The sequence below is a fragment of the Anolis carolinensis genome, chromosome 3 (genome assembly GCF_035594765.1).
Source record: "Anolis carolinensis isolate JA03-04 chromosome 3, rAnoCar3.1.pri, whole genome shotgun sequence".
Classification (NCBI taxonomy): domain Eukaryota; kingdom Metazoa; phylum Chordata; class Lepidosauria; order Squamata; family Dactyloidae; genus Anolis; species Anolis carolinensis.
In genome coordinates this window covers 267,766,220-267,792,470 of record NC_085843.1, presented here as the reverse complement: position 1 = coordinate 267,792,470, position 26,251 = coordinate 267,766,220, and the positions used below count along the sequence as shown (strand labels likewise).

General features: G+C 38.2%; 1 protein-coding gene across 1 annotated transcript in view; it reads right to left on the bottom strand.

The window, feature by feature from the left end:
• Positions 1 to 624: 624 nt before the first annotated feature.
• LOC100555258 (multiple epidermal growth factor-like domains protein 6) overlaps positions 625 to 26,251 on the bottom strand; it is a 264,856-nt gene continuing 239,229 nt past the window's right edge. Inside the window, 8 exon segments of the mRNA XM_062976742.1 lie at positions 625 to 7,503; positions 9,197 to 9,325; positions 14,581 to 14,709; positions 15,070 to 15,198; positions 16,123 to 16,251; positions 17,086 to 17,214; positions 19,430 to 19,555; positions 20,184 to 20,312. Coding sequence (XP_062832812.1) covers positions 7,412 to 7,503; positions 9,197 to 9,325; positions 14,581 to 14,709; positions 15,070 to 15,198; positions 16,123 to 16,251; positions 17,086 to 17,214; positions 19,430 to 19,555; positions 20,184 to 20,312 — 992 coding nt within the window. The 3' untranslated portion in view covers positions 625 to 7,411.

Here is a 26,251-nt window from a genome sequence, read left to right as displayed (position 1 = left end):
GGTGTCTGATCCATGTTCTCATGAATCTCGTGAAATTACTGGGCAGTCTGCATTTTGCCACAGAAATTAGAAAGGGGCGATGATATCTACAGTGGATCCAGAGTGTATATTGTGGGTTGCTGTTGCTGCTAGGGTAGTTGTTGTGCATCATCAAATAATTTCCGGCAAAGGTTATCCAATAATTGAATTTTCTGGGGTTGAAAGTATGATATATGGTCGCTCCTTTCTCATTGGAAACTGTATTAATTTTGTGTCAGACAATAAGGTTTGCTATTATCCATGGTTTCCTGATTCTACTGTAAGTTCAGGAACAGCATATGGGGATTGTAATGTATATACCCAACACATATTTGGGATAAAAAGGAATTATCTTTAATGATAGATTAGAAATAATGTCAAATACTGTAACTAAAATTAATACTTTAAAAGTTTGCTTAGTGACCAAAAGAAACATGGATTAATCATGTGTTTTTTCTTCTTCCCCCGATACTTAAACATTACATTAAAAATTCCCATTCCCTTCCTTGGTAATTTTTATCTTACTTTTAAAGCAATTGTGAAACCTAATGCACTTGAAGACACATAACAGCAACAACACTGATTCTTGTACGAGGCTTTCACAACTTCTCAGAAAGCAACGTGGCTTTATCCAAGCACATTTATAATTTATTTTACTATTTTCACCAGTGGTACCAAGCTCTCTTAGAAGAAAATGTATACTGAAATTTTATAAAGCAGAGAAAAAACAAGTCTGTTAACATTTATGGTGAATTATAGAAATATAAACTATACATTATATATCGCCCAGGCAAACAAAATATGTTTAATAGCTATCTGGACAGATTTCTCATGGCTAAATGACTATACAATATTTTGAGTGACAGTTTGGTATTTCATCCAGACAAATGAAGAGAAAACTTTACAAAAATTGATTTAACCCAAAGGCCAAATCATTGTAAAACCGTGACATTTTCCAAAAGTATTTCCCCTTCAGCCCAACACTCCTCTCTCAGAATTCAGATTGCAACAATAGCAGCATTTATCATTTTTATAGTACATAGTACAGTAGAGTCTCACTAATCCAAGCCTCACTTATCCAAGCCTCTGGATAATCCAAGCCATTTTTGTAGTCAATATTTTCAATATATCGTGATATTTTGGTGCTAAATTCATAAATACAGTAATTACAACATAACATTACTGCGTATTGAACTACTTTTTCTGTCAAATTTGTTGTATAACATGATGTTTTGGTGCTTAATTTGTAAAATCCTAACCTAATTTGATGTTTAATAGGCTTTTCCTTAATCCCTCCTTATTATCCAAGATATTCGCTTATCCAAGCTGCTGCCGGCCCATTTAGCTTGGATAAGTGAGACTCTACTGTATTTACAAAATTCAGAAGAATGGAGATACAATTTAACAATGGAAATTGATCAGGAATGATACATAAACAGTGTTTGTTTCAGTCCGAAAGGTGTTTTAAAGACACATTGAGACACATCTTATGCCAGGAAGGAGAACTTGAAATAGGATCCACTATACCACAAAGTATGTATAATTTCACAGCAGACATCCATGCTTAATATCTGGACAACTGTGGCACTAACCTGGATGTGTATAACATCCAGCATTTCAGAAATAAAAACTGTGTGGCCAAGGAACATCAGAGTTTGGTCAAAATGGCAAAAGTTATTATGGAGAAAGAATGTATACGTTAGGAGAGGTAGTTTCGTTTGCTTTTGCTTGAGCCTACTGAGAAGGGAAAGGTAATGCCTTACCTCTCCTTTGGCTGCCTGTTAACCAAATGCAAACTGTATTTGCATTTTGAACTATTTGCAGCAACTGAAGTAAACTGAGGACAAAGGGGCAAGTGGGAGGAGGAAGGAGGAACTTGGACATTTGAAATCCAGCTGAAAAGTGGAATAACAGACCATTAATCAGGGGCGTTGCTGCCAAATTCGGATTGTTGGAAGGCATGGATGTATGATGGTGGAAGTGGAGTCAGGGGCTTCATGCTCTCTTCTACTTGTGTTATTTTTTTATTATAATTCATTTCCGTTACTTCTTTCAGTATTTCAAATTCCTTTGCTGTCATTACTGTTGGTCCTCAACATTTGCGTTTTTGCCATTTGTGGATTTGATTATTCACAGATTTGATTACAATGTTTTCTCTAGGTCCCCATTACAATTATGTACTTAGCTTTCAGTAGAAATTGACTACAGAATCATACTGAAAGACCTAGAAATTCCAAGAGAGGTGGAAAATATAAAAAGAAATTATATTTATTGAGAACGATAAAATACCAATAGACAAGGAACACAATAGAAATATCAAGCTTTGTTTTTCACTTTCACAGATGTCCTGTGCCTCTAACCCCAGCAAATTGTATTCTGCTCATTTCCTTTCCTTACCTTTACTCTCTTAGGGGAGAAATAGTGAAGATAGAATAGTGGCATAAAACTTGGAAAAAAAACCCTGTCAAATGCCTAACAATTTCATGTAAAAGTAACTTTAAAAAAGAATATGTAGATGCTGTTCATTGTACGAATAAAGTGACTATTTTTGCATGTCATGGTGAAATGTGAGCTCCTTTTAAACCAGTGGTTCTCAACCTGGGGTCGCCAGATGTTTTTCGCCTACAACTCCCAGAAATCCCAGCCAGTTTTTTTTACCAGCTGTTAGGATTTCTGGGAGTTGAAAGTAAAAAACATCTGGGGACCCCAGGTTGAGAACCACTGTTTTAAACCAAGAAGGGTATAGATCATTATAAGTAACTATGTTGCTTGGAATTGATTTCTGCTGAGCTTTGCCCCAAATGTGAACACTTTAAGCAAAGGTCTTGGGTCCCACTTAAAACTGAATCAAAAGTAATATTTTGCTGTTTCATATAAAAGTGAGATTGAAGGAGAACTGCTATATTTCTGGGTGGGCAGAATGACTTTGATTATAGTTAAAGAAACATATGACTATAAAATCATTGTATTGTATTCCCCACCACCTGCAGCAACAAATCATGTGAAACAAAGACAAGGGAATTCACAATCCCGTAGCATCACATCACACTTATTACAAAGTAGTTGTCATTAAGCATGAGAAGGACAGATAAGCTGCTTCAAAAAAAGAAAAAAAAGAAAAAAAGGTCGACCTCATGATCAATGAGCTATTGTCTGTTGTCCAAAGTGGGCAATGAGCAAGCAATTCTATACTGAAGGATTGAAGACTGTGGTCCTCTAAACGTGATCGAATTCCAAGTTCCATAAGCCTGAACCAATTTAACCAATATTTGAGATGCTGTGCTATATTATGGCTGCCATATTATATCTCTTAAATGCAGTGGCTGAGCACTGTAACATGTAATAGAGGATACCCCCTTATTCATGGACTCGATACCAATGGTTTCATTCACCAGTACTCCAACCCCCCCCTCCCCAAACCTGGAAGTCCTGGAAGGTCTTCCAGTTCTATTCTATGGTAAGCTTACAGCCCAAATGTAGTCAAAATATAGCATTTGATATTATCTGTAGTTCTAGGTGTCAAGGAGGGGGCCTGGACCGTGTCCTTGTGCATAAAGGGGTTGTACTGTTTTTCCTTCCTTCCTCCACATTGTCCAGCTTACTGTAAAGCCCTGGAGCAGCCATCCCATGCTTTATAAGCCAGTAGAATGGCACAAGTGTCTAGATACCTCCCTGTAGTCAGATGTAAAATGATAGACTGGGATTCTCTATGTGTCTCAGTGCTGCTACGTATATTCACTTTGTGACTATGTCCCCTGTGTCTCACATGTTTCATCCTGCCTCTTCCCACTAAGCACAGAATTTCCATGCAGGCTGGCTTCAGGGCTGCATAGAGATATTAAAGCTCAGAGAATGTGGACCCTTAGGTAGTTAAGGTGGAGTGAGCATTTTTGAATTCACTAGCCATGGCCCTTTCATGATAGAATCCAGATGGGTGTGAGATTGGGGTGGTGCCGCGATATGCCCAATTACTTAAGGGTTTATCCACAAAGTGATTTTACCATGTCAACTGTGCTGTCAAAATGTGCCCCCATGTGGTTCAAGCTGGGATTTATTAGCAGGAGAATGAAGGTTTGGGTTTGGTGGTTCACTCCAATTGTAATAGAAAGTAACAACTTGCACCACATAAATTAGAATGGCAACCTAGTGTAGTGTTGAACTACACCTCTGGGAGACCAGGGAGACAAGGTCATCCACTGGGTGACCTTGGGCAAGCCACTCTCATCCTCAGAGGAAGGCAATGGCAAACCACCTCTGAACAAATCTTTCCAGGAAAATCCTATGAGTCTGAAATTCAAATGTCTGAAATGACTTGAAGGCGCATGACAGTAACAGCAAACGATGTAAGTTAGCTTGAAAAGTGTCATTCTTTAAAGAAATATCCATGGTTGTGACCTCAACACTTTAACAAGTAATATGAGAATTGGTTTGGGAGCTGGGTATCTGTATGACATCTCACCAACTTATTATTTCTTGATTACTTGTACTTTCAGTTGTTTCCTTTTCTTCACTATCTTCCCTGTAAGGGATATTTGTTTTACATCAAGTGTTGGAGAATAATCTGAGTAATTTTGGGCTGTTGCATTTTCAGTTATAAATGGACCAACAGCTACTCTTGTGTCTTTGTTACATAAGGTTCCCTTGGTAGAACATCATGTTTTGTATCCATTGCAGCCTAGTCTAATGAGATGTGCAGAACACTTCAGATATTTTGATTTAGAGAGGGTTTTGGGGCTTTTCAATTATAGTAGAGTTTCACTTATCCAACATAAACAGACCGGCAGAACATTGGATACATGAAAATGTTGGATAATAAGGAGGGATGAAGGAAAAGCCTATTAAACATCATATTACATTATGCTTTTACAAATTAAGCACCAAAACATCATGTTTTACAACAAACTGACAGAAAAAGCAGTTCAATATATGTAACATTCTGTAGTAATTACTGTATTTACAAATTTAGTACCAAAACATTGCAATATATTGAAAATACTGACTACAAAAACATTGACTACTGAAAAGGCAGACTGCGTTGGATAATACAGAACATTGGATGAGCAAAGGTTGAATAAGCAAAATTTTTCTTCCTTTCTATTTATGTTTTTAAATTGTTTTGTTTAATATTTTTCCCAAGGAAGAACAGTTGGATTTTAAACATTGTTCACAACTTTGTGATGTTTGCATTAATTCTATTGTTTTTAAGTCCCGCCCTTTCATCCCGCCAACCATCACAAATTGATTCTTTACTTTTTATTTCCGCTGTGGTTTAGGACTATTTTATGGGTATGACTTCTATCTGAAAATGCTAAATGGTGAAGAAATGAAGATAATACACACACCATGAAACTAATTAACATCCAAGTCCAGCCAAGTTTCATCAAAGAACTTAAAGTGGGCGACTAAGAGATGGCTCATTTATACTTTGTCAGTGAAGTACTAAGTATTACAGTATATAGTCAATGCCCATTAACATTAAGTAGCTTTCTAAGAGGGATTATTGGCTCTAGAGCTGAAAAATTAAGTCATAGCTTTGGGTAAGACCTGAGCCCTTGGAATATTCGGTAAAAAGAAATTCATTATTGACAATTCTACCATTGCAAAATAGTGATAGCATTTAAAGATTTAAAGCCTTATTTACTCAGGCAAGCTGATCCTTTATAATCTCCAGTTAGTACATTTATTCATCATATTTATTCCTATATTTAAGTTTCATATACATCTTTATCCATATCAAAAACCTTATTTACAACATGGCAAATCCTATACATGTTTACTCAGAAATTAGAGAACTATACAGACCTCCAAACATCCCAGCACTTCCAGACATCCCTAGATATACTTCTTAGGGCTGATGGGAATTGCTGCCCTTCAACATAAGGAGGCCTGAATGTTTCCAATCCCTGCCTTATATTTAATTTGTAAGTCAAACTAGAGTAGAACCACAGAGTCAGTAAGCACTTGGCAAGTTCACATACTGATTCGGTGGATACTTTTAATTGGTATGAACAACTGGATTTAGGCCAGTGGTGGGAATCATGTGGCTCTCCAGATACAAGGGTTGAATGAAAAGTAACGCCTCCACCTTCATTACTTGGGTTTGGATGGGAATATTTTAATAACTTAAAGGCAGAAATAATCCTTAGAATGTGCTCTTTAACTACCATTATTCACTTTTCTACATAATCACCAGACAATTGGATACATTTCTGCCAATGATGAACAAATTTTCTGAAGCCGTCACAGAAGAAGTCGACACTCTGTTTTCACAACCATCATCTCACAGTTCTTCATCAGAAGCATAATGATGTCCCCGCAGATCTTCTTTCATTATCGGGAACAGATGGAAGTCAGACGGTGCTAAATCTTTTCCTTTTGGACCCCTGTTAGCCATCGTTTCAAAGTTCACAGCGTTGTGATGTAATGCTCTGAATTTATTGTTGTTCCACATTCAAGGAAATCAACATGGATAACACCATCTGCATCCTAGAACACTGTTGCCATGATTTTTCCAGCTGAGGGCTGTGTCTTGAATTTCTTTTTCTGGGCGAGTCTTTGTGTCAATATTCCATAGACTGATGCTTCTTTTCATTTAACCCTTGTCTTACTGAACTGCAATCTCCTGCATTCACCACTACTGGATTGCTTGGGCTGCTGGGACTTGCAGTCCAACAACATCTGGAGGGCCACATGAGTGCCCTAATCTTGATATAAGATATACTTTTCAGTATATGTATATACAATTTCTACTGTAAAAATTTTAATTAACTGAATAGGTATCCACATTTGTGTTAGTTTTGTGAAGGTGGGCATTTGCTTCTACATGCCAATCTTCTGCTTGTCTTGCGATATGCTGACTTCCTGCTTGTCTGTTTCTGCATGTGGATCTCCCTTGCTGAATTGTGCCTCAAATATTTTATTTATTTATTTTATCTGTTATCTTCTCCTGTTGAAACAATGGTTATTTGTTCTGAAAACACGCTGCTTCCCCCAACATAGGTTGAATACTTTGGCTTCATAAACCCAAAAAGTGTTCCAATATCTCTTGCACAGTTTCTGTAGCAAACAAATGTTTGTGATCCTTCATTTCAAATACTGATTCCTCCAATATGCTGGCAAAGAAGGAAAACCCTCTATGTTTTGCAGTGGTAAGAAACACAGGATTGACACTTGGAAATGATACTGAGAGTGGATTAATCAGAAGGAAGCAGGAGGTCAAGAATAAATAAACAGAAGAGAGCTAAACAGTTTTAAAAGGGGCCGAGTTACTTAACAGGACACTGTGAACTTGCATGAAGAAGTGTGAATTTTTCAGTACCGCTCAGGCTGAAATGAATAGCAGCTCTCATTTCCAGAGTTAAATACCGCCTGTGCATATAAAACAGCTCATTTATTAGTCCAAGTGTTCCTGTTGTGGCAGTCTTGAAAAAGCATTCCCTTTCTCCTGAGTTTGTTCTTCATAAGAAGGAAGTTTTGGAGGGCCACCTGGAGAATTATAGATAAATACACTTAGGAGGCTGTTAGAAATATTATGTGAGACTTGACACAAATTAGACAGATAATATTTTGGAAATCTAATAGACCATAAATTCTCAAGTATAGCGCTAAATGTAAGAAGAGCCTCAAACCACTAAATCAGAGGTTTTTCAGCTTTGCATTCTTTTTCTACCAGTGAACCACCAGAGATCACCTGGAAAACCCACAAACAACTGAAAGTAATAGACTTCCCCCATGGTTGTCGCTAGTATCTGGCATTTGGACATATACTGTCTTTGAACAGGCTGTCTTCCATTTGGCTTCCATTGTAAATAGCTCCCAAGAAACCTATCATCAAGGAACTTTCTAATCCTCTTAAAAGCTCTGTGAGTGGTGATTGCCCATATCTTCTATTCTAGCAGTTAATTTGGTATCCTTATTACATATTTACAAGTATGGTTCTGCAACAGAATTTTGCATTGCATCTTTGATATGCTTGTACTATCTGACGGTTCAGTGAGTGGGAAAGCAAGTTTGCGTCAATAAAGAAGTCCTTCCTCTAACCTTGGATGAATTCATTAGCTAGTGTCAACCAAAATACTCTTAGTGGAATTCACATAACCGTTGGCTTACCAAGTCCACATTTACTGAATTTGCTTTCTCTAGTTGGGACTAACAACTGGATTTGAGTCTTCAATGAGTGTATTTTTAAAAAAGTTTTTGAATATTTAAAAATGCAGTCAGCATCCTTTAGTAATTAGTTCAGTGCTGAATTTTTCATGTGTGGAGAGGGTTTGTGGTGGCAAATTAACAAGACTGACCTTTCGGCAGCTTAAAAGGGGTGTCTTCCAAGGTGCTAGTGCCACCATCTTTTCTCCAACCATTGTTAGTTCATGCTGCTTCCTGCACCTGATTTTCTTTTTGGAACCATCTCAGTGTTTGGTAACTATGTAGTAAGTGGCTGTTTTATCCTACTAGCCAAAGGGCTTTCCCCTAAATTATTTTTATACCTATGATTTCCCTGAGCTTGTTGCTTTCTCCTACATGTTGTTTTGATACTATAAAGATAGTCTTTAAGAAATCTTTTTTTGTACATGAAAGGCCTAGTAATTTAAATAGTTTTCTTCTGATTGCAGGAAGATTTTTGAGAACTTCCATGTAAAGGGGCGCGGTTAGAAAGTTTCCCCCGTCAGATTCCTTTTTTTTTTTTTTTTGCTGTGTTATAGAGCTGGTGAGATAGGTAGAAGGGCAAGAGAATGAAGAGGAATGTCAATCATGCAGCTATTTTGGCTATCGACAGAGAAACCTTGCCTACCCCCACCTCCCTATGTGTGATTTCCTATAGGGGAATCACACACAACGTGAGTAGTAATAAATGAGACTGCTTAGCTGCCATGACTTTTCCCTTAGCATGGTTGTTTAGTGCCTGAGTCTGGAAATAAACAACCAAGCAAGGAGGAGCTCTCATACCAGCCATGTTCAGAAAACTGTCACGTGACAATAGAAAATCTTCCCCAACCTGGTTTGGTGTGTATGTGCGTGTGTGTGTGAAACTGGAGGTATGATTGGCGCTTCTAGAGAAGAGTCTGTTCCTGGGATATCTGACTTCACACTTTTTGTGGTCTGCCTCTTTCAAGTTAGCACAAGGCACATTGACATATTTTGCTTAGCAATCTGGTTTACTGTCTGTGCTTGCATTTACCTTCTTCACAAGTTGGTCCCATCCAGTTGTTGAAACAAGTACACCTTCCACTGTACACATTGCATTGGGATTTGTTGGCACACTGGCATTGCTGTGAGCAGTTGGTGCCATATTGGTTTGGCTTACACGCTACAAAGGGGAACACAGAAACACAGAGTTATATAGTCCAGCAAGTATCACAAGTTTTTAATTTTTCCATTTTACTTTTGTTGTTTGCTTTCACAAAGGATTTTTTAAACAATGCAAAAGATAACAAAGAAACAAAGATGCATTTGACTGTTCTCATAGAATTAGTCTTCATTTTAAAAGCATGTGATTTGGTTGGCTTTGTGTCAATCAGTTAACTAAATTTAAAGGTATTTCTGTTTTGAAGAACTTCAAAGACACAGAGAGAATCCTTAGTAGAGAGTCTACTTTATTCATAAATATGAAATAAATTAGATTTTTGTTTTTTAAAGCTATTATTTATGGCTTACGGAAAAAGCCCCTTTCAACTTGTTCCATTACATTTTAGGACTATGAAATGTTCTGTGGTAATATAATATTTAAAATAACTTCAAAAATAAACATGTTTGTAGGGCAAGGGAGCATTCCACAACCTGTTGTCCTCCCAGATGCATCGGAGTAGCTGTATTTAGAAGGAGGAGGAGCAGCTGGTGTGGACAGAAGTGGTTTTGGTATGAAGCAACATAACTTCTTATACAGACATACTGCAACCAATACACCCTCTGATAAAGAAGCTCCTTTTTGCATAGTATTTTGATGTTTTCTTTTCCTTTTCCTCCTATGTCTTGGTCAAAAGTTTTTTTTTAAAAGAAATCAGCATCAGCATTGGGAGAATGGTGAAAGAGGGCTGCAGAAAAATGGCTTTGTGGTGTGGGATTACAACACTATGTTTGTACTAAATACTGCAATAAACCTTGAGATGGGAGATAATAGCCAATTCCTCTGTTGCTTTGGGTGTCTACCTACACGTAACAATAAAGAGCAGCTAACTCCAGAATCTTTTACTAAATATCGGTGAATAGCAAAACGAGGGGAGAACACATAAGCCTGCCTCACCAGCTACTTTCCAGCAAGTGGAAAAAAAAGTTTGCCCAGCAAAGTGGAAATCATAAGAAAAAATGGAAGCTAGTATAATCATTGCTGTATGCACAAAAAAAGTCTTCCAAATACTCTCTAGAACAATGTTTCTCAACCTGTGGGTTCCCAGGTGTTTTGGCCTACAACTCCCAGAAATCCCAGTCAGTTTACCGGCCAAAAACATCTGGGGGCTTACAGGTTGAGAACCATTGCTTTAGAAAATATTTCTGTCTACTTGGACAGCCCTTCCTTGAGATAGTCATGTGATTTTGTGTGTGCATGTTAGAAAATTTAACAAATTTAAATTTCTGCTGTAGAAACCTGTCTTTATTCTCTCCGTGTTATTTGTGGTTCTCGAACCAAATTTGCTGCTAACAAGGTAAAAGATCTACTTTGATAACTGAGATATATCCTGAATTGCCAACTCATGTATCACAACAAAGGTTTTGCTATAAAACTACATGCCACAATAATTGATGAATCATCAAGGTGACACAACCCTTTTTTAATTTACAAGATTTCATTAGTACTGAAACAATATTCATTACACATTTTTAAAATAGTTTTGAACAATATTGCCTCTAGGATGGGAAACAATGAAAAACAACAACAACAACAAAAACATAAAACACTACACACAAACTGGTTAAAACAATAAAATATGTATTGAAAACAAACAAGGCAAATTGAACGTAATAATAATAATAATAATAATAATAATAATAATAATAATAATAATAATACTTTATTTATAACCCATTCTCTCTCCCCAAAGGGACTCAGGGTGGTTAAGAGAGTAGCATTAGCAATATGATATCACAGAATCATGGGGGAAGCCTGAAGGTGATCAAGTGATATTTTAAAGCACCTGAAAGGATTAAAAAGACATTGACTAATACCGTAAGGACCTAAGAACGGGTTTTCAGTAGTTGTGAGATCTAAGGGCCCAACCCCTGAATCCCCAGTTTTTACAGATTATCTTTATGTGGCAGAAAAGGGTGTCAATTCCCCAGTTTTGGGCATTTCAGCTCTGAACAAATGGTAAATGCTATTTTCATCTATTCTGCAACTTGCAAAGACACCTGGGGAGGTATGCATATATTTATTTAACTAGCTTCTTAGAATCATAGAATCATAGAATTGGAAGAGACCTCATGGGCCATCTAGTTCAACCACCTGCCAAGCAGCAGGAAAGTCACATTCCAAGCACCCTCAACAGATGGCCATCCAGCCTCTGCTTAAAAGTCTCCAAAGAAGGAGTGTTGTGACTGCGCCTTCGGGGATTATGGTTGATGGGGATGGAATTCGAAGAGGAAGAAAAAACCCTCGTGATGAGGGTTCACTGGAGGAGTTGTGCAGGAAGCGACTTAGAGAGCTATATGGGGGATCTTCTGAGGAAGATTCAGATGGGGAGATGGATGCTGAGGAACAGGTGGTGGCTGGGGAAGTGGGCACTGAATGGGCACAGCCACCGGAGATGTCTGGGGATTTGGGGTCTATGGATACTTCTGAACCTGGGGTTTCTGCAGGAGCTGATCCCAATTGGGATGCTTGGAGAAGGGAGGATGGTTCTTTAAGTGTTCATGGGGCTAAGTGTGGGCAGGATGATTGGGACTCCGACGAATTGCTAGGTACTCCAGATCCACGAGCTCTAGCTGTGTGGAGCTCAGACTCTGAGTAGATTTGGGACACCTGGTGTTTGGGTGTGAGTGTTTGGTCACCCAGGAGGAAGGGGAATAAAATGGGAATGTTTGGCCACTGCACTTTGCGTGTGGCAAGGTGTTGCTGAGGCGCCATTGGGATCTCTGTGTTTCCATGAAGACTGGACTTGGACTATGATTTGAATCTGCTGTTATCACCTAGCTTGGCTCTCGCTGTGTCTTATCGTGGACCTGTTTTGGATGACTGCACCCTCTTCAGACTTTGGATCGGAATTTGACCTTGCTACTGCCTTCGCCCTGTGATTGATGACTACTATCGGCTTTTGACTCCTGGCTTGCTCTTTGGACACCGCTGTTATCTCCTGACCTGACCTTGGAATCCCGGACGACGTCTTTTCACCATCCTTTTGGAGCCTTCGGCTTTATCCACATTGTGGAAGCAGTCTACTGCATTCTTAGTTTTTTTGTTGTTTCCTGACCAATTTGGTGTTTTCTTTTGGGAACTGTTCCTTGGAAAACTACAGAGCTGGCTGGCAGGGCTTGGACTCAGAAAGTGCAGTTTGCACTAAGTCTGTTTAGCTTTGTTTTTACCTGCTTGTGTTGCTGAATTATATTTTTGTTTGAACTGCTCTTGAAGCACTGATAGTGAAGTGTTTCAAGGTTTTTTCTGTGTTAACATTACTTTTTGGCTTATCTGCTGAATAAACTCTATTTTTGTTCACTAATTAGCGTCTGACTCTTGACAAGGAGCTTCCACCACACTCCGGGGCAGAGAGTTCCACTGCCAAACAGCCCTCACAGTGAGGAAGTTCTTCCTAATGTTCAAGTGGAATCTCATTTCGTCTAGTTTAAAGCCATTGTTCCGTGTCCTAGTCTCCAGGGCAGCAGAAAACAATCTTGCTCCCTCCTCCCTATGACTTCCTCTCACATATTTATACATGGCTATCATAAATAGAGGGATATATGCATTCTTCCTTCCTAGTTGTTGTGATTCTGAATTTACCTTCCTGCTAGAAGCAAATCATCTAGGCTAAATGTTCCTTATTTCATCTTCCTAAGTAAGGGATGATCTCACTTTTTCTTGTTCTAAGAACACCCCTTAAAACTAAGGTGTCCATCTTAATTTCCAAACAGGAAAACATGTTCTGTGGAGTGACAAATAGGATCAATGCCTCCAGGTCTCAGGCTTTGGCCTGGAAACCTTAGGCTGTGGGACAATCCTGACAGGTAAGTCTAGTGTTCAGTGAATCTTCCTTGGGGTATCAAAATTCAGAAGAGTTTCTCTTTGATTGTTGTGAACCCAACAACAAAAGGGCCCCAGGCTGACATGGAAAAATCCATGCATTTTTAAAAAAACATAAAGATTGTCACACTGCTTTAGTCACATGAGAATTGGATCTTGTAACTTCTTGATACCAAATACATTTAGCATGCTTGGTGTTTGTTAAAGACACCTCTCTTTCTCCATGCCTCCCCTTCTAACCACCACACACACCTTCTTTCATCTGGATTCCGATAAACACAAAAGATCTTTTCTTTTCCCCAGCACCTGAACTATTATATTAGGAGGAATGATTCACTGGCCACTTAGAATTGCCACCCCCATGTGTGGGAGAATTTTTTTATTCCAATTCAGACATTGTAGCTCTTTCAATTAAGGGAATGTTATGAGACAGAGTCTCGCAAACACCTCTGGGCCTGATTCTAATTTAAGTAATAACCACATTTTCATGTTCATAACAATGTGAATTTTAGACATCTGCTTGAAAGTCTGCAATGTTAATTTAGGAGAGGAGGGAAAAAGCAACCCAATAAAAAACCTGCTATATATTCTCTAGGTTTTTTTTAATTAACGTTATGGTTGTTTAATGGATGCTTTACCAGAGTTCAAATTAAAATCAGGCCTTTTATCTTTATAGCTGCTGAACAGTCACAGCTGTTCATGATTATATCACAGATGAACTGGGCCTAATTGAAAATAAAAATGCAAATAAAACCAGTCCCATAACAGCTTTTTAAGCTTTGGGGGTTGCACTGATTGTTTAGAAGAAAATAAAAGTGACTGCATTTTTTGTGTGTGTGCAAGGAACTGAAAACTTCACTCTCATTTTTTGTGCTAAGCTTCCCCCTTGTGACTTCCAGTTGTCCAAACAAATACAGAAGAAAGATATATCACTGAGAAAGCTCTCTCTATGTAGCCTTACTCACTTGTAATGTGAGGTTCCCCATTCAGACCACAAGAACTGAAAGACGGAGTTAGCTGGAATCTTGACCGCAAGTCTGTGCAAGCTAGGACGAGAGTCATTTCCTTTCTTTTAGCTCCTGGGCGGCACCAACTTCTACGTTTTCAAAATTCAAGGGATTTTCATTCACACTGGTTACATGTAAAAGTTTTTCATACTGTTTTCCTTCTACTCTGGGTTGCAGATTTTGGGGTCTCTAAACAACAGACCGCCTCTGTACCTGTGCACTTGAGGGGTCACATGTCTTACTTGTTCATTCATTTCAAGTGCAGATCATATGGGTTTATGCCCAGTGTAATCTATAAATGATACTTAAGATCCATGGGCTTCAGGTTTTAGGTCAGTCAAGTGTAAAATCAGAAAGAACACAGCTGTCAGTGTTGTCCCTTGATCTTACCAATATCACATCTATCTCCAGTTGTACCAGGAGGACAAAAGCATTTTCCAGTAACCGGATCACACCAAGATGAACCTTCACACTCGCACTGATGCTGACACTTCTCTCCAAACATCCCAGAAGGACAACCTGGAAAACAGGGCATTTATATATGAAATAGGTGTTTCTGTTGTATGAAAGACAATGCAATGGTAATAAAAAATGCTGTAATTAAAAACATTAATACAGCTGGGTTTTTGGATCCATGGGATCCATGATTTCCAGTGATTGTGAATTGTCACACCCCATATTAGTAAAAGGTGGCAGTGTTAACCTAGAAACTCTGAAGCATGCATGTTCACATCGCTGCCATTTTATTTTATATCCACAGCGGGCACCAGAACCTGAGGATACAGTGGGGCCACTGTATTTCTGTCTGTTGAATAGAACTCCCCAAAATGCCAAAGAACTTGAACTACTGTAAATATAACATTGGTATGCTGTTCTTACCTTTTTCACATTGCACACCATAGAAACCTGGAGGACAAATGCAATGCCCAGTTGTTGCATTGCATACAGCTGCATTTTTACAGTTGCAGGTGTTACAGCAGTTGAAACCATAAAATCCTGAAGGACAGGCTGAGAAAAGAAAGAGTTATATAGTTGTTGCTTCTTTCTTTTTGGAAGACCCATAATTTTTCACAAAAGGTAATTTTACAGCAGGCATGCATTTGGAATGCTATAAGACCCAGTCCATTGTATCTTGAATACAAGGCCCACTGTAACTGTCTTTCCTCACTGAGTCCTGGAAAGAAACGGTTGCTCCTAAATAGAATTGTTAGGCAGAATCAGTGTACTTGAGCCCATGAAATCTCAAACCCAGACACCAGAATGAGATAAGGAACTATATGACTGGGAAGACAGGTTTGTGGTGAGAATCTAAACTTTTCAAATCACAGATGAACCCATATCTCACTCATTGTTTTCTGCATTTGATCTAAGGCTGTTCAATATGCATCACATGTTTAAAGCATTCTTTTCATGTTCCACTGACAGAATAATGACCATGTTATATGTGAACATGTTATGGTGCCAATCTGAGCAGAGAAAAAGTTCACTCAAAGGCAGTCTACGGTACAGGAGGAATAGAGATTACAAAAACATAGGGAACACAGGCCTTTCATTTTTCTCTACCTCATTGGAAGGCACTATATATATATATTCTAAGAACAAAATGGCAGTACACTAGAAAAGACACATTTGTAAAGTCTACATGTTCTTGCTCATACTCTGTGGGTGATGTGATGCAATACTCCCTTTGAGTATTTTCTTAACGTTGCTAGACAATGACATGAAATGAGCAGCAGGAACAGAACAGAGTGGCCTTATAACATGGGTAAGAGTTCCTGAATTATGGATATGCCATGTTTAAAGTAGTGTTTTAATACAATCTATGCATCACTTTCTTTTTAATTTGTATTTAAGGTAATTAGCATGCACTGATTTTGCAATGTAGAGCTTTTATTGGCTTTCCTTAAGTTCCTTGGTTGATTACGTACTTACTATGTTCACAGGAATGGCCATAATAACCTTCTGCACATTGACAGCAGCCAGTAAACCTGTTGCAAATTCCATTATTCTGACAAGCGCAGTCTAGGTGACAATCAGCACCATATTTTCCAAGAGCACATTCTGGAGAGGGGGAAAAAGTTAGGAAGATCTTAATCATCTATATAAAACAGTCAGACAAGGTATCCTTGCTGCAAATGTGTGTAAGATAACTGAAATATGAAAATATATATTACGCCTTTCATTCTGCCAACTACTGTAGTTTGTATTCATTGAAATTAAACATGTGCTGAGAACACAGTTAAGAAAAACTTGAAAAATTATCCATCCTTCTGGAGAATTTCAAACAGTTAGTAATCAGCAGCATCTATTCTGTCATAAACTTTTATTTTGTATCATTTCTTCAGAAATTCTAGGAATATAGGAATTTTCACTGTAGTGATTTAAACCACTGCCCCACGTAGGTCAGTATTACATATTATGATTGAAAGCAGATTTCCAGAGTTTATCACCTCTCGGCACACCAGGATTCCTGAGTTGAAGTGCAATGGATACATTCCTTAAAAACAGACTAAAGCAATTTTTATTTTTAAAAAACAGTCTTTTAAAATGAAATCTAGCCAAGGTTTTAAGCACATGAGGTTAAAGAAAAAAAACAGTCTTAAGCTGCTTCCTAGAGTGACTCTACACTGTAGAATTAATGCAAGACACCACTTTACCTACCATTGCTCAATTCTATGGAATCCTGGGATGTGTAGTTTGGTGAAGCACCAGACCTCTTTGATACAAAGGAATACAACTTCCTCTTGTTTGAGGCTCTCTTGATGACCTCTCTTTTATGTGACAATCTCTTCAGTTCAGAGTATGTATAATTTTGCCACACACTGATGAAAAATTGTACACGTGTGTGGGAATGCTACCCCACAGGCAATGAAGGAACATGGAAAGAAATAGTACCTTTCTCACAATAGTTTCCTGTCCAGCCAAGTCCACAAGTACAAGTCCCATTGGCAGGGTCACAGATACCACCATTCTTGCACATACATTTTAGCTGACAGGTAGGGCCATATCTTCCCTGGGGACACACTATAGTAAATTAGTAAATTAACAAAGAGTTTTTGAAGAAGAAAAAAACAGTATAATGGTATAAATGGATGAAACCAGAAGAATGCACATATATGATATACCTATAACACACTATATAAAGAATCATTTTTTAAAAACTCAACAGACCCATCTTTAAATAATGAAATCCAGATTTTCCAAATATATGTACAAATACATGAAGCTGTTTTATTCTGATCCATCTAAGCCTTGTGGAAATAGTAGGACTCTAGTTTCTCACATATCTCTGTCAGAAATATTTTAAAATAACCAGGTATTTTTAATTACAAAAATGTAAGTCAAGCGCCGAAAGGATTAAATAAACTCACATTGCCCTGAGGAGATTAAGTAAGCCAAAGCCTTTTGGGTTAGTGAGCCAAAGCTAATGGTCCCGATGAGTGTTAGAACGCCTCAGTGTTAGTCAGTCTGTGAGAGAAAGCCACTGTGTGAGTAGGCCTCAGTATGAGATAGGCCTCATTGTAAGAGAAGGCCTGGTGTGAGAAACTTTCATGAGAAAAGCCCCAGTGTGAAGGCTGCTGTGTATAAAAGCTACTGTGTGAAACTCCTGTGTAAGAGGAGGCTCTCTGAGAGCGAAGCTGTTTATCTGCATGAGAAAGAAGCTCAGCGTTGAGACAAAGAAGGAAGTATAAAGAACTTTATTTGTGTTATGGAAATCTTGTTTTTGTAAATAGTGCAAGCATATTATTTTGCTATAAAGAAACGCCTCCAAAGGAAGAGATAACATTGATCTGTGGGTTTTTGTTTGCTTTATCACTCTTGGCTACTGGTGCTGGGTCATGCTGCTGCTAATAAGTTACTCTGCTATACATTTATGTAAAGGGCCTTTTGTTAATAAGCCCACTCACCCAACAGTCTCACCATTAGCTATGCTGCCTGAGGCTATTGAGATTCACAACCCAATAATCATGATATGGTTGCATTCCTGATCAGTAGTGTGTCCACCAACCTTCCTTAAACTTATGACCCCTTGAGCTTTTTTTTACTGAATGATTGGAGTTGCAGGCCTTGAAGTTGGGAAGATTTGTTTCCACTGACTGACAGGAGTTTTCAGAGCTTGTGAAATACATTTTTCCTTGTGCTGATTAAAGCCCCCTGAATATTTCTGAGACAATGCCTGAATTTTATTAGTCATAAATATAATAGATTGGTGTGATAAAATTGTGATTTGAGGATCACATGTAACCCAGGAGCTTTTGGTGGCCACGGGAAACTTCCAAGCCTGTCGGACTCCCATCCAAGGCAAAAACCAACCACCAAATTGCAAAAAGCCATACAAGGAGTAGAGAAAACAAGTAACCTTCCCTTTCCAATAATCAGATACAAACTGCTGAAAACAAAAACTGAAAGTCACCTGCTTTTTTTCTTTCTTTTTGGCTGTGTGACAGCTAATCATTAGGAAATGATAGGAAGGTATGGAGGGCTAATATGCCTCCCATACCCTGTAATCAATGTGGTAGATGTTGCCCATACCTACCAATTATATTTAATTGATGATGATGATGCCATGAAAAGTCATGCAGGTATGATTTTATAAACCCTTTGTTAAATTAATATAATCCTTGATTAATTTAAATAATTCCTGCAAAGGGCTCGTGGCATATATGTGGTTCACCACCTTCCCATTTTACTATCGCAATAATCCTATCAGGTATGTTAATCTAAGAGATAGCAGATACCACACAGAAAATTGGAATCTGGATCTTTCTAGTCCAAATCCATCATGTTAACTACTATGTTACACTGGTCCTGGAAACCACAAATGTGAATTACAAATCAGGTTGAGTTGGCTCACTTAGTCTAGTTTAAAGGAAATGAAGGGTTATGGGTGTGCTGAAATATGGTATCCCAGATAATTTTTAATTTCATGTATGAAACCACCATGGTGATTTTGGGCAAGGACCTGAGGTGAGTGAGGTGGTGACAACAAGTAAGATGAGAAATAGATGAGTGGTAAGACCAAGGGGATAAATTCATTCATTCATTCATCCATTCATCCAATATTCCATCTATCTATACAGGATATTCATTGGCAGTATTAATTATTCTGCAGTCACTGCTTTGCAGGTTAGAAACTATAGCCAATGCCTTTCAAGGGACTATGAATAAAAGCCATGAAACATTTTAAAAATCTAACTTTGTTCTGAATAATATAAGTGCATAGCTGGACTTATCTTACCCTGAAGGCAATTTGGTCCCATTTGGCCAGATGGACAGGAGCATTTGCCTGTCACTGGGTCACAATGTCCCGCACCACAGAAGCGGAATGAGCTACAATCCTTTCCATACTGATGTTCTGGACAAGCTAAAAGAAAACATTATATGGTTTAACAGACATTTATGTAAGTAGAGCCCAAAAGTTCCCTTAACATTTGAGAATCCATGTGTCTGCTTGCTTTTTATTGAAAATGTTGCCAAGAAAAAGTTGCCAAGCTATTTGCATGATGATGACTGGTTCCAAATTACCTAAGTAAGATGAAAGGGGATTGGAACCAGCATATTCATCATCCGTTTGAAACTGTTATGGTATGACATTGTTTCATCCACATGACCTTCATCAACAAAACTATAGAATAAATATATTCTTGTTGCAAATGAAGAACTGTTCTACTTGGTTGGAAAACTTAATTATTCCTGGGAGAAGAATGGCCCCAAAGGGGATACTGAAATCTGGTGTACTGTAGAAGGAAATAAATCCTGGATGAGACCACTGTCTAATACATGGAAATCTGTATGAGGAATTTTCTCTGGAAAGTAAATGTGTGTATCAGTTTTTATAGTCATTACATTTCTGGGAGTTTACTTCCTTATGTTCCACTTATGGTCCTGCATGGCAGGCATCTGGCTGTCCTTTGCAGGAAACAAGATGTGGGACTATAGAAGCCTTCATTTAGCATGGGCCAGAAGGTTATATTATGTTTGCACACACTTACTTTTGCCACAGTCTGCTCCAATGAATCCCGGGGGGCAGTCACAGGCTCCTGTCACAGCATTGCAATGCCCTCCATTCAGACACTGGCATGTCTTCTGGCAGTATGGCCCATAGGTTCCTTTTGGACAGCCTGTTCAAATCAGAAAATTCAGCTTCTGTTCATGAAATCATTTGGTATATAAGTAGACATAAGTTTGGTGCATATAAATGAGAGAGTTTACACAGATCTAAAGTGCTTGTAATGAAGTTACCGTTACCCATCATCTAAAAATGAGACTCTCCTACTGACCTGCCTGTTTCCTCAGCCGAAATTAACTTTCTGAGCTCAGTTGAGAAGAAAATTAATTTGAGGCAGGGATAATAGAGAGTTAAAATAAGGACAAGTAGAATTCAACTTTACACATGTTTAGAGCTGACATACAGAACTACCCAAATCATTTCAAACATGTCTATTATTTTCTAAGAAAGAATTTCAGGTCACCATGATTTACCATTTTTATGCTGGGGAGAAGCGAAACAGATTCAGTGAGTCCTCATGCCTCATACCCTCTTAGTACAAAAGAGCACCAGCATTTTATTTTAGTACATTCCATAATGACACATGAACCACCTCCTTGACCCATTCATATACAGTAGAGTCTCACTTATCCAAGCTAAACGGGTCGGCAGAAGCTTGGATAAGCGAATAACTTGGATAATAAGGAGGGATTAAGGAAAAGCCTATTAAACATCAAATTAGGTTATGATTTTACAAATTAAGCACCAAAACATCGTGTTATACAACAAATTGGACAGAAAAGGTAGTTCAATATGCAGTAATGTCATGATATAATTACTGTATTTACGAATTTAGCACCAAAATATCATGATATATTGAAAACATTGACTACAAAAATGGCTTGGATTATCCAGAGGCTTGGATAAGCGAGGCTTGGATTAGTGAGACTCTACTGTACATTGTAAATATTGAAAAATACTTTAAAAATCAATTCAAAATGTTCTCTGCACAATTTGGGTATATGAGGGGAATTTCCCCATATTTTAAGTGTTAACCCTATAGAGGTGTTCCTAAACTCAGGAAATCAACTAGAAGTCATCTAAGCCACCCCAAGGAAAAAAAAACCTCATGGTTAAATCAACCCCACCTCCTATTGTAGTGCTTCTTAAGTTATCTATTTGTAGAGAGGAAAATGACCTGTATTCCTCCAATTTACCTGTGATTAGTAATGCATTTAAATTTTCCTGGAAATTCCTGGAGACACTCCAGGGATTGATAGCTAATTATGCATGGACCGGCATCACTCCAGGGACAACCACTTTGAATAGCATTGCTCATGAAACAGTTTTAGAAATTCGTTAGGGGTTTTTTGGTTTTTTTTGGAGGGGCTATTTTTGGCAGCCTGAAAGTCAGCTATCCACCAAATGAAGTCTTTTTCCAAGGACAATGAGGGAGTCTTTTTTCTTTCACTGGCCTCTACTTTTTTATGATTTTCATTTTGATACCCAAGGCCTTTTAAACATGCTTGGTGTAGCTGATGAGAAAGGAATATCTGCTTCTATTTTTGTTTTGTTATTCATGTCTACTTACTAAAGAATTCTGTCAGTATCTGCTGTTTACCTTGCCTAATGCAAGCAGGCACACAGAGCTGCACCATGATAATCTAGAATAGAATGAATCCCATTCTTTCCTGGGTTAAGATCTAAAGCATTGTGTACTGTAGATGTTTGGCTACAATGTGACACTGAAAGTCTGTGTTTCTACAGGCCACTGCCACCATCTTCCTTTTATGCTGCTTAAAAAAGCAACCTTCAAACTACAAAGGGGACAAGGAGGAAATGGAGACTGAGCAGGAGAGTATGAATTTTGTAAGAAGGGAAAAAGGACATTCTTTGGCAGATACTTTACTAACTGGAATGTCTCTAGATCAATCTGCTAGAAATGCGCTCTAGCTAGTAACGCTACACTTTTGTTCTTGAATCAAAATTTGTTTACATCCTGCCACTCATTGCCTCTATCAAAGTTGTAGGTAATGGGAGCACTTGGTATAGACTTTGCTGTTTGGTTTTTGTGGAGCAATTTAAAAAGCTGGTAAGGAAAAATCCCGTGACATGCTACTGCTGTGAAAGGATTTAGGAACTGTTGGTCATGGCAAGTCTAATCCAGGCCAGAAGGAAGAAATCAGGAAATGACTTAGGCTGCTGGCTGCCATCCCTGCAGTTCCCAGAAAAACATAACACAGATACACAGGAAACTGTTAAATTAGAAAATGTCTTTTTTAGATAACTGGCAGTTGGAGGCTGAAAATCTTTTTTTAATGGGTGCTCGGCTCATGAAAGTGGCAGCTCTCTGTGTAAACTGGCTTCACTGTCTCTTCATTTGGGGAATGTAGTAACAGACAAGCATTCTGTGTTTAAATGAGAATAAAATATCACGGCAGGCTTGTATCATCTGTATGCATTGCTCCCAAATGAACTTAAATAAATAATAACTTAGGAGGGCAGGTCTACTGGTAAATAGGAGGATTACATGAATTACTGCAACTGTTTCCAATCATGGAACAAAAGTGTGTTGGCTTGAGCTGGGAAACAATTCCACTGGCTTTACCATAAAAGGGGTGGGAGAAAGACCCAGACTCAGGTGCTTGATGCTGAGTAAATTCTGAGCTATTTACACAAAAGCCAAATAACTAGTGACTATAAAGGAAGTGGGGTGGGTGAAAGAGACATTCATCGAAAGACAAGCCAAATGAGGTCATTATATTGAGGGTGTGTTCTATCCGCTTGGTAGATATTAAAAAAGGATTCAGGAGTGATTCACTTTTTTGCCAGGAAAACCAGGATTTCAAATATATATACACAAGAATGAGCAGAACTGAAGGCTTGTTTTGTGTGCCTGCACATGTGTTCAAAGAAATCTCACTAATTAGGGGGAAACTGATGGATTCAGTTTCCCCCAATTTGATTTGCTTAGGTGCTGATAGTGCATGTATGAGCCAAAAGTCTTTTTAAAATATGTTGTAGTTGTTCTTGAATTCTTGTTGTTAATTATCTTCAAGTTGACTTTGATGTATAGCAAATCTATGAATGGGAGACCTCCAAGTCACCCTACCATGGTCAACAACCCGGCTCAGGTCTTGCATACTTAGGGCCATGGCTTCTCTGTCCAACTGCAAAGCTGTCTTCCTCTTTTCCTATTGCCTTCTACCATAACAAGAATTATTGTCTTTTCTAGTAAGTCATGTCTTCTCATTATATGTCCAAAATATGACAGTCACAGTTTAGTCTAGTTCAGGTCTGATTTGCTCTAAAACCCATTTATTGGTCTTTTTATCTGTCCACAGTTTCCATAGAACTCCTCTCCAACAGCATTTTTCAAATGGAAAAACAGAAATAGTATGGCATGGACCACCCTAACTTTTAATATGCAATGAAAAAACCTTTATACCTCAGAATCTTGTCTAGTTCTTCATCACTTCTCTTACAAATCTTAATTTGTTGTTGTTTACAGTCTCCATTCTGAAAAATGATTGAGCCAAGGTATGGAAAATCTTGAACTATTTCAATGTCTTCATCAGCTACTTTGAAATTATTTGAATGTTTTTAGTCATTATTTTTGTTTCCTTAATGTTAAACTCTAAATCTATCTTTGTATTTTCTTCCTTGATGTTCCTCAGTAGTCATTCCAATTTTTTGTTATTCTTCTGCTAGTGTTATGGTGCTATCCAAATACTTCAAACTGCTGGTGTTAATTACTCCAGTTATAATGCCTCCTTCCTCCAAGTCTAATCCGGCTTTACATATGATATGTTCAGTATACAAGTTAAACAGATAGGGTGATAAAATGCTGCCTTGTCTGACTTGCTTGCCAAATTGGAAACCATTTTTAATCTATATTCTACCCTAATGACAGCTTCTTGTGGTCTCAAGAAGATTCAAAATGTTATTGTTCAAGGCTTATTTTTCCAAGGTTTACCAGCTTTGATTAATTTATTTCACATGTGAATATTGGTTCATTGTGAATTTAAAAAGTCTTTTTTCCCTCTTTCATTTTGAGCCTCCATCAGAGGTATGGTACAGAGAACCACCATGCTGTCAGATTGTAGGTTTCAATGTATTGCTAAGGGATGAAGAGTCATTTAAGATATAAAGTACTTACGCTATTTAGGGATTTAAAGGACCTGGTCAATAATCTGAGTTGTATCAGGATACAAATGGGTAATTAATGCAGCCAAAGCAGAATGGGTATGGTATGAGCTCATATTCAGCAGCATTCTTGCAACTTTGTCTAAGATTGCAGCAATTTCCAGAAAAGACAGTGTTAGGAAAATCACTCTAGTTATAACTGTGCCACCAGGTTCAGGTCTAACTGTTTGGAAAATCACCTTAATGTGGTTCCCAATAACAATTCCTTTCTGGATTCTAGATAATCTCAAGACCTAAAATGCAGTCCAAAGGTAAGCAGACTAGATCACCTGAAGAACCTGCAGGCCATACCACTAACAGCACTGAGTTCACCTTTACCTTTAATGTACAGGTTAACAAAAATGATAGCAACTGAAGGAGATGATATACCGTACTTTTCTGGACTGCTTCTATCCTGAATCTTTTCAGAACAATTTGGGTGGGAAGGTTTTCTAAAACAATTGTCTGATCTTTGGTCTGAGGAATCCCCCAGATTAAGAATTTAGAAATACAGGTTCTCTGGAGAACCACACTGGTGTTAAAAAAATCACTAGGCCCAGAGAGTTGCCTAGGCATGAATTATCTCTGAGTGCATCCTCCTTTTTCAAGTGTTGAATTAAATATAGATTATCTTTTGCTGGACCAGTCTTTATTTTCTGGGACCAGTCTTTATTTTGTAGAAGGTGCTTCAATTTAATTTTCAGGGATCCCTTTTCACTTCCAATTTACCTCTTTCCAAAAGTTTTCCCAGCATTTTGGGGGCAATTTTTAGGAGTTTGGAGGCATTGCCACAGAAAGGAGGATGCAAAGAAATTTCTGCCAACCCAATGACTAATGTTGTCAATAGCCAGTTGGGAACTTAATTATCCATAAAGGAGATATATATCAAGGGAACAGTGAATCCATGTAATGTTTCAGTATGAACTTCGCGTTCAGCATCCTGGATAGCTCAATCCTATAAACAGCTTTAGAACCTTGGATAGCTCCTTTAAAATACAACCTAAAATGCAGGGGGAAAGCTCTGCACACTGACACCAAAGCCTATTATTTTCCTTGGTCTTATCCAGTCCAATGACTGGATAAGCCAGTTTGTGCCTTCATGCCCTTGCATGTGGACATAAAATAGGCAGCATAGTCTTTGAACTGATGCAAAATATCTCTATTAGGAAGTAACAACTTAACATGGGACTGCTGTTTAAAAAGCCGTATCTTGCAACATTCCCTATTCTGTCTTTAACACTTAGTCCAACTTTTCCATGTCCCAATATTGCTAAAAATGTGTCCCTTCCCAACCATGCTCCATATCAGTGATTGGATATGAGGAGTCAACAAAAAGTTTTCATTTTTAGCAGTTACATGAACAGTACCATGTTTATATAAAGTGTAGTTCTGCCCTTAACTATGACCTGTTGCTGGTGAAAACGCCCAGTTTCTACGTGTCTTTCATCTGGATATGGCTGAGTGGTATTATAAAGTTTACTATTCATTGCAGCAAATTTAGATGCTGGCTTTCTCTTTTCTGTTTCTTTTTTAAACTACAGTGTATTAGGCATGCCCTTGCACTGATTTATGAGCAAATAAAGCAATTCTTACTGCTAGGCTATCTGCTTCCTTTAGTCCCTGCCAAGACACTATTTCAATTCTTCACTCCAAAATTCAAGAACATGAAAGCTCAGTTGCTCTTGGCAGCTCAATGCCTTTGCTTACCAGCCAGCTACACCTTTTATGGATAATTTCTTGTGCTGCTTTTTTCTCACATACTACTATAAGCACAGAGATTGTTGCCAGGAAAGGTTTCCAACCATATCCAACCACATGCTGGCTGGACTCAGTCCAGTTCAAGTTTTTTGGAAAAGGCTTTGTATATTGAACTTGGGATGCTTGAGA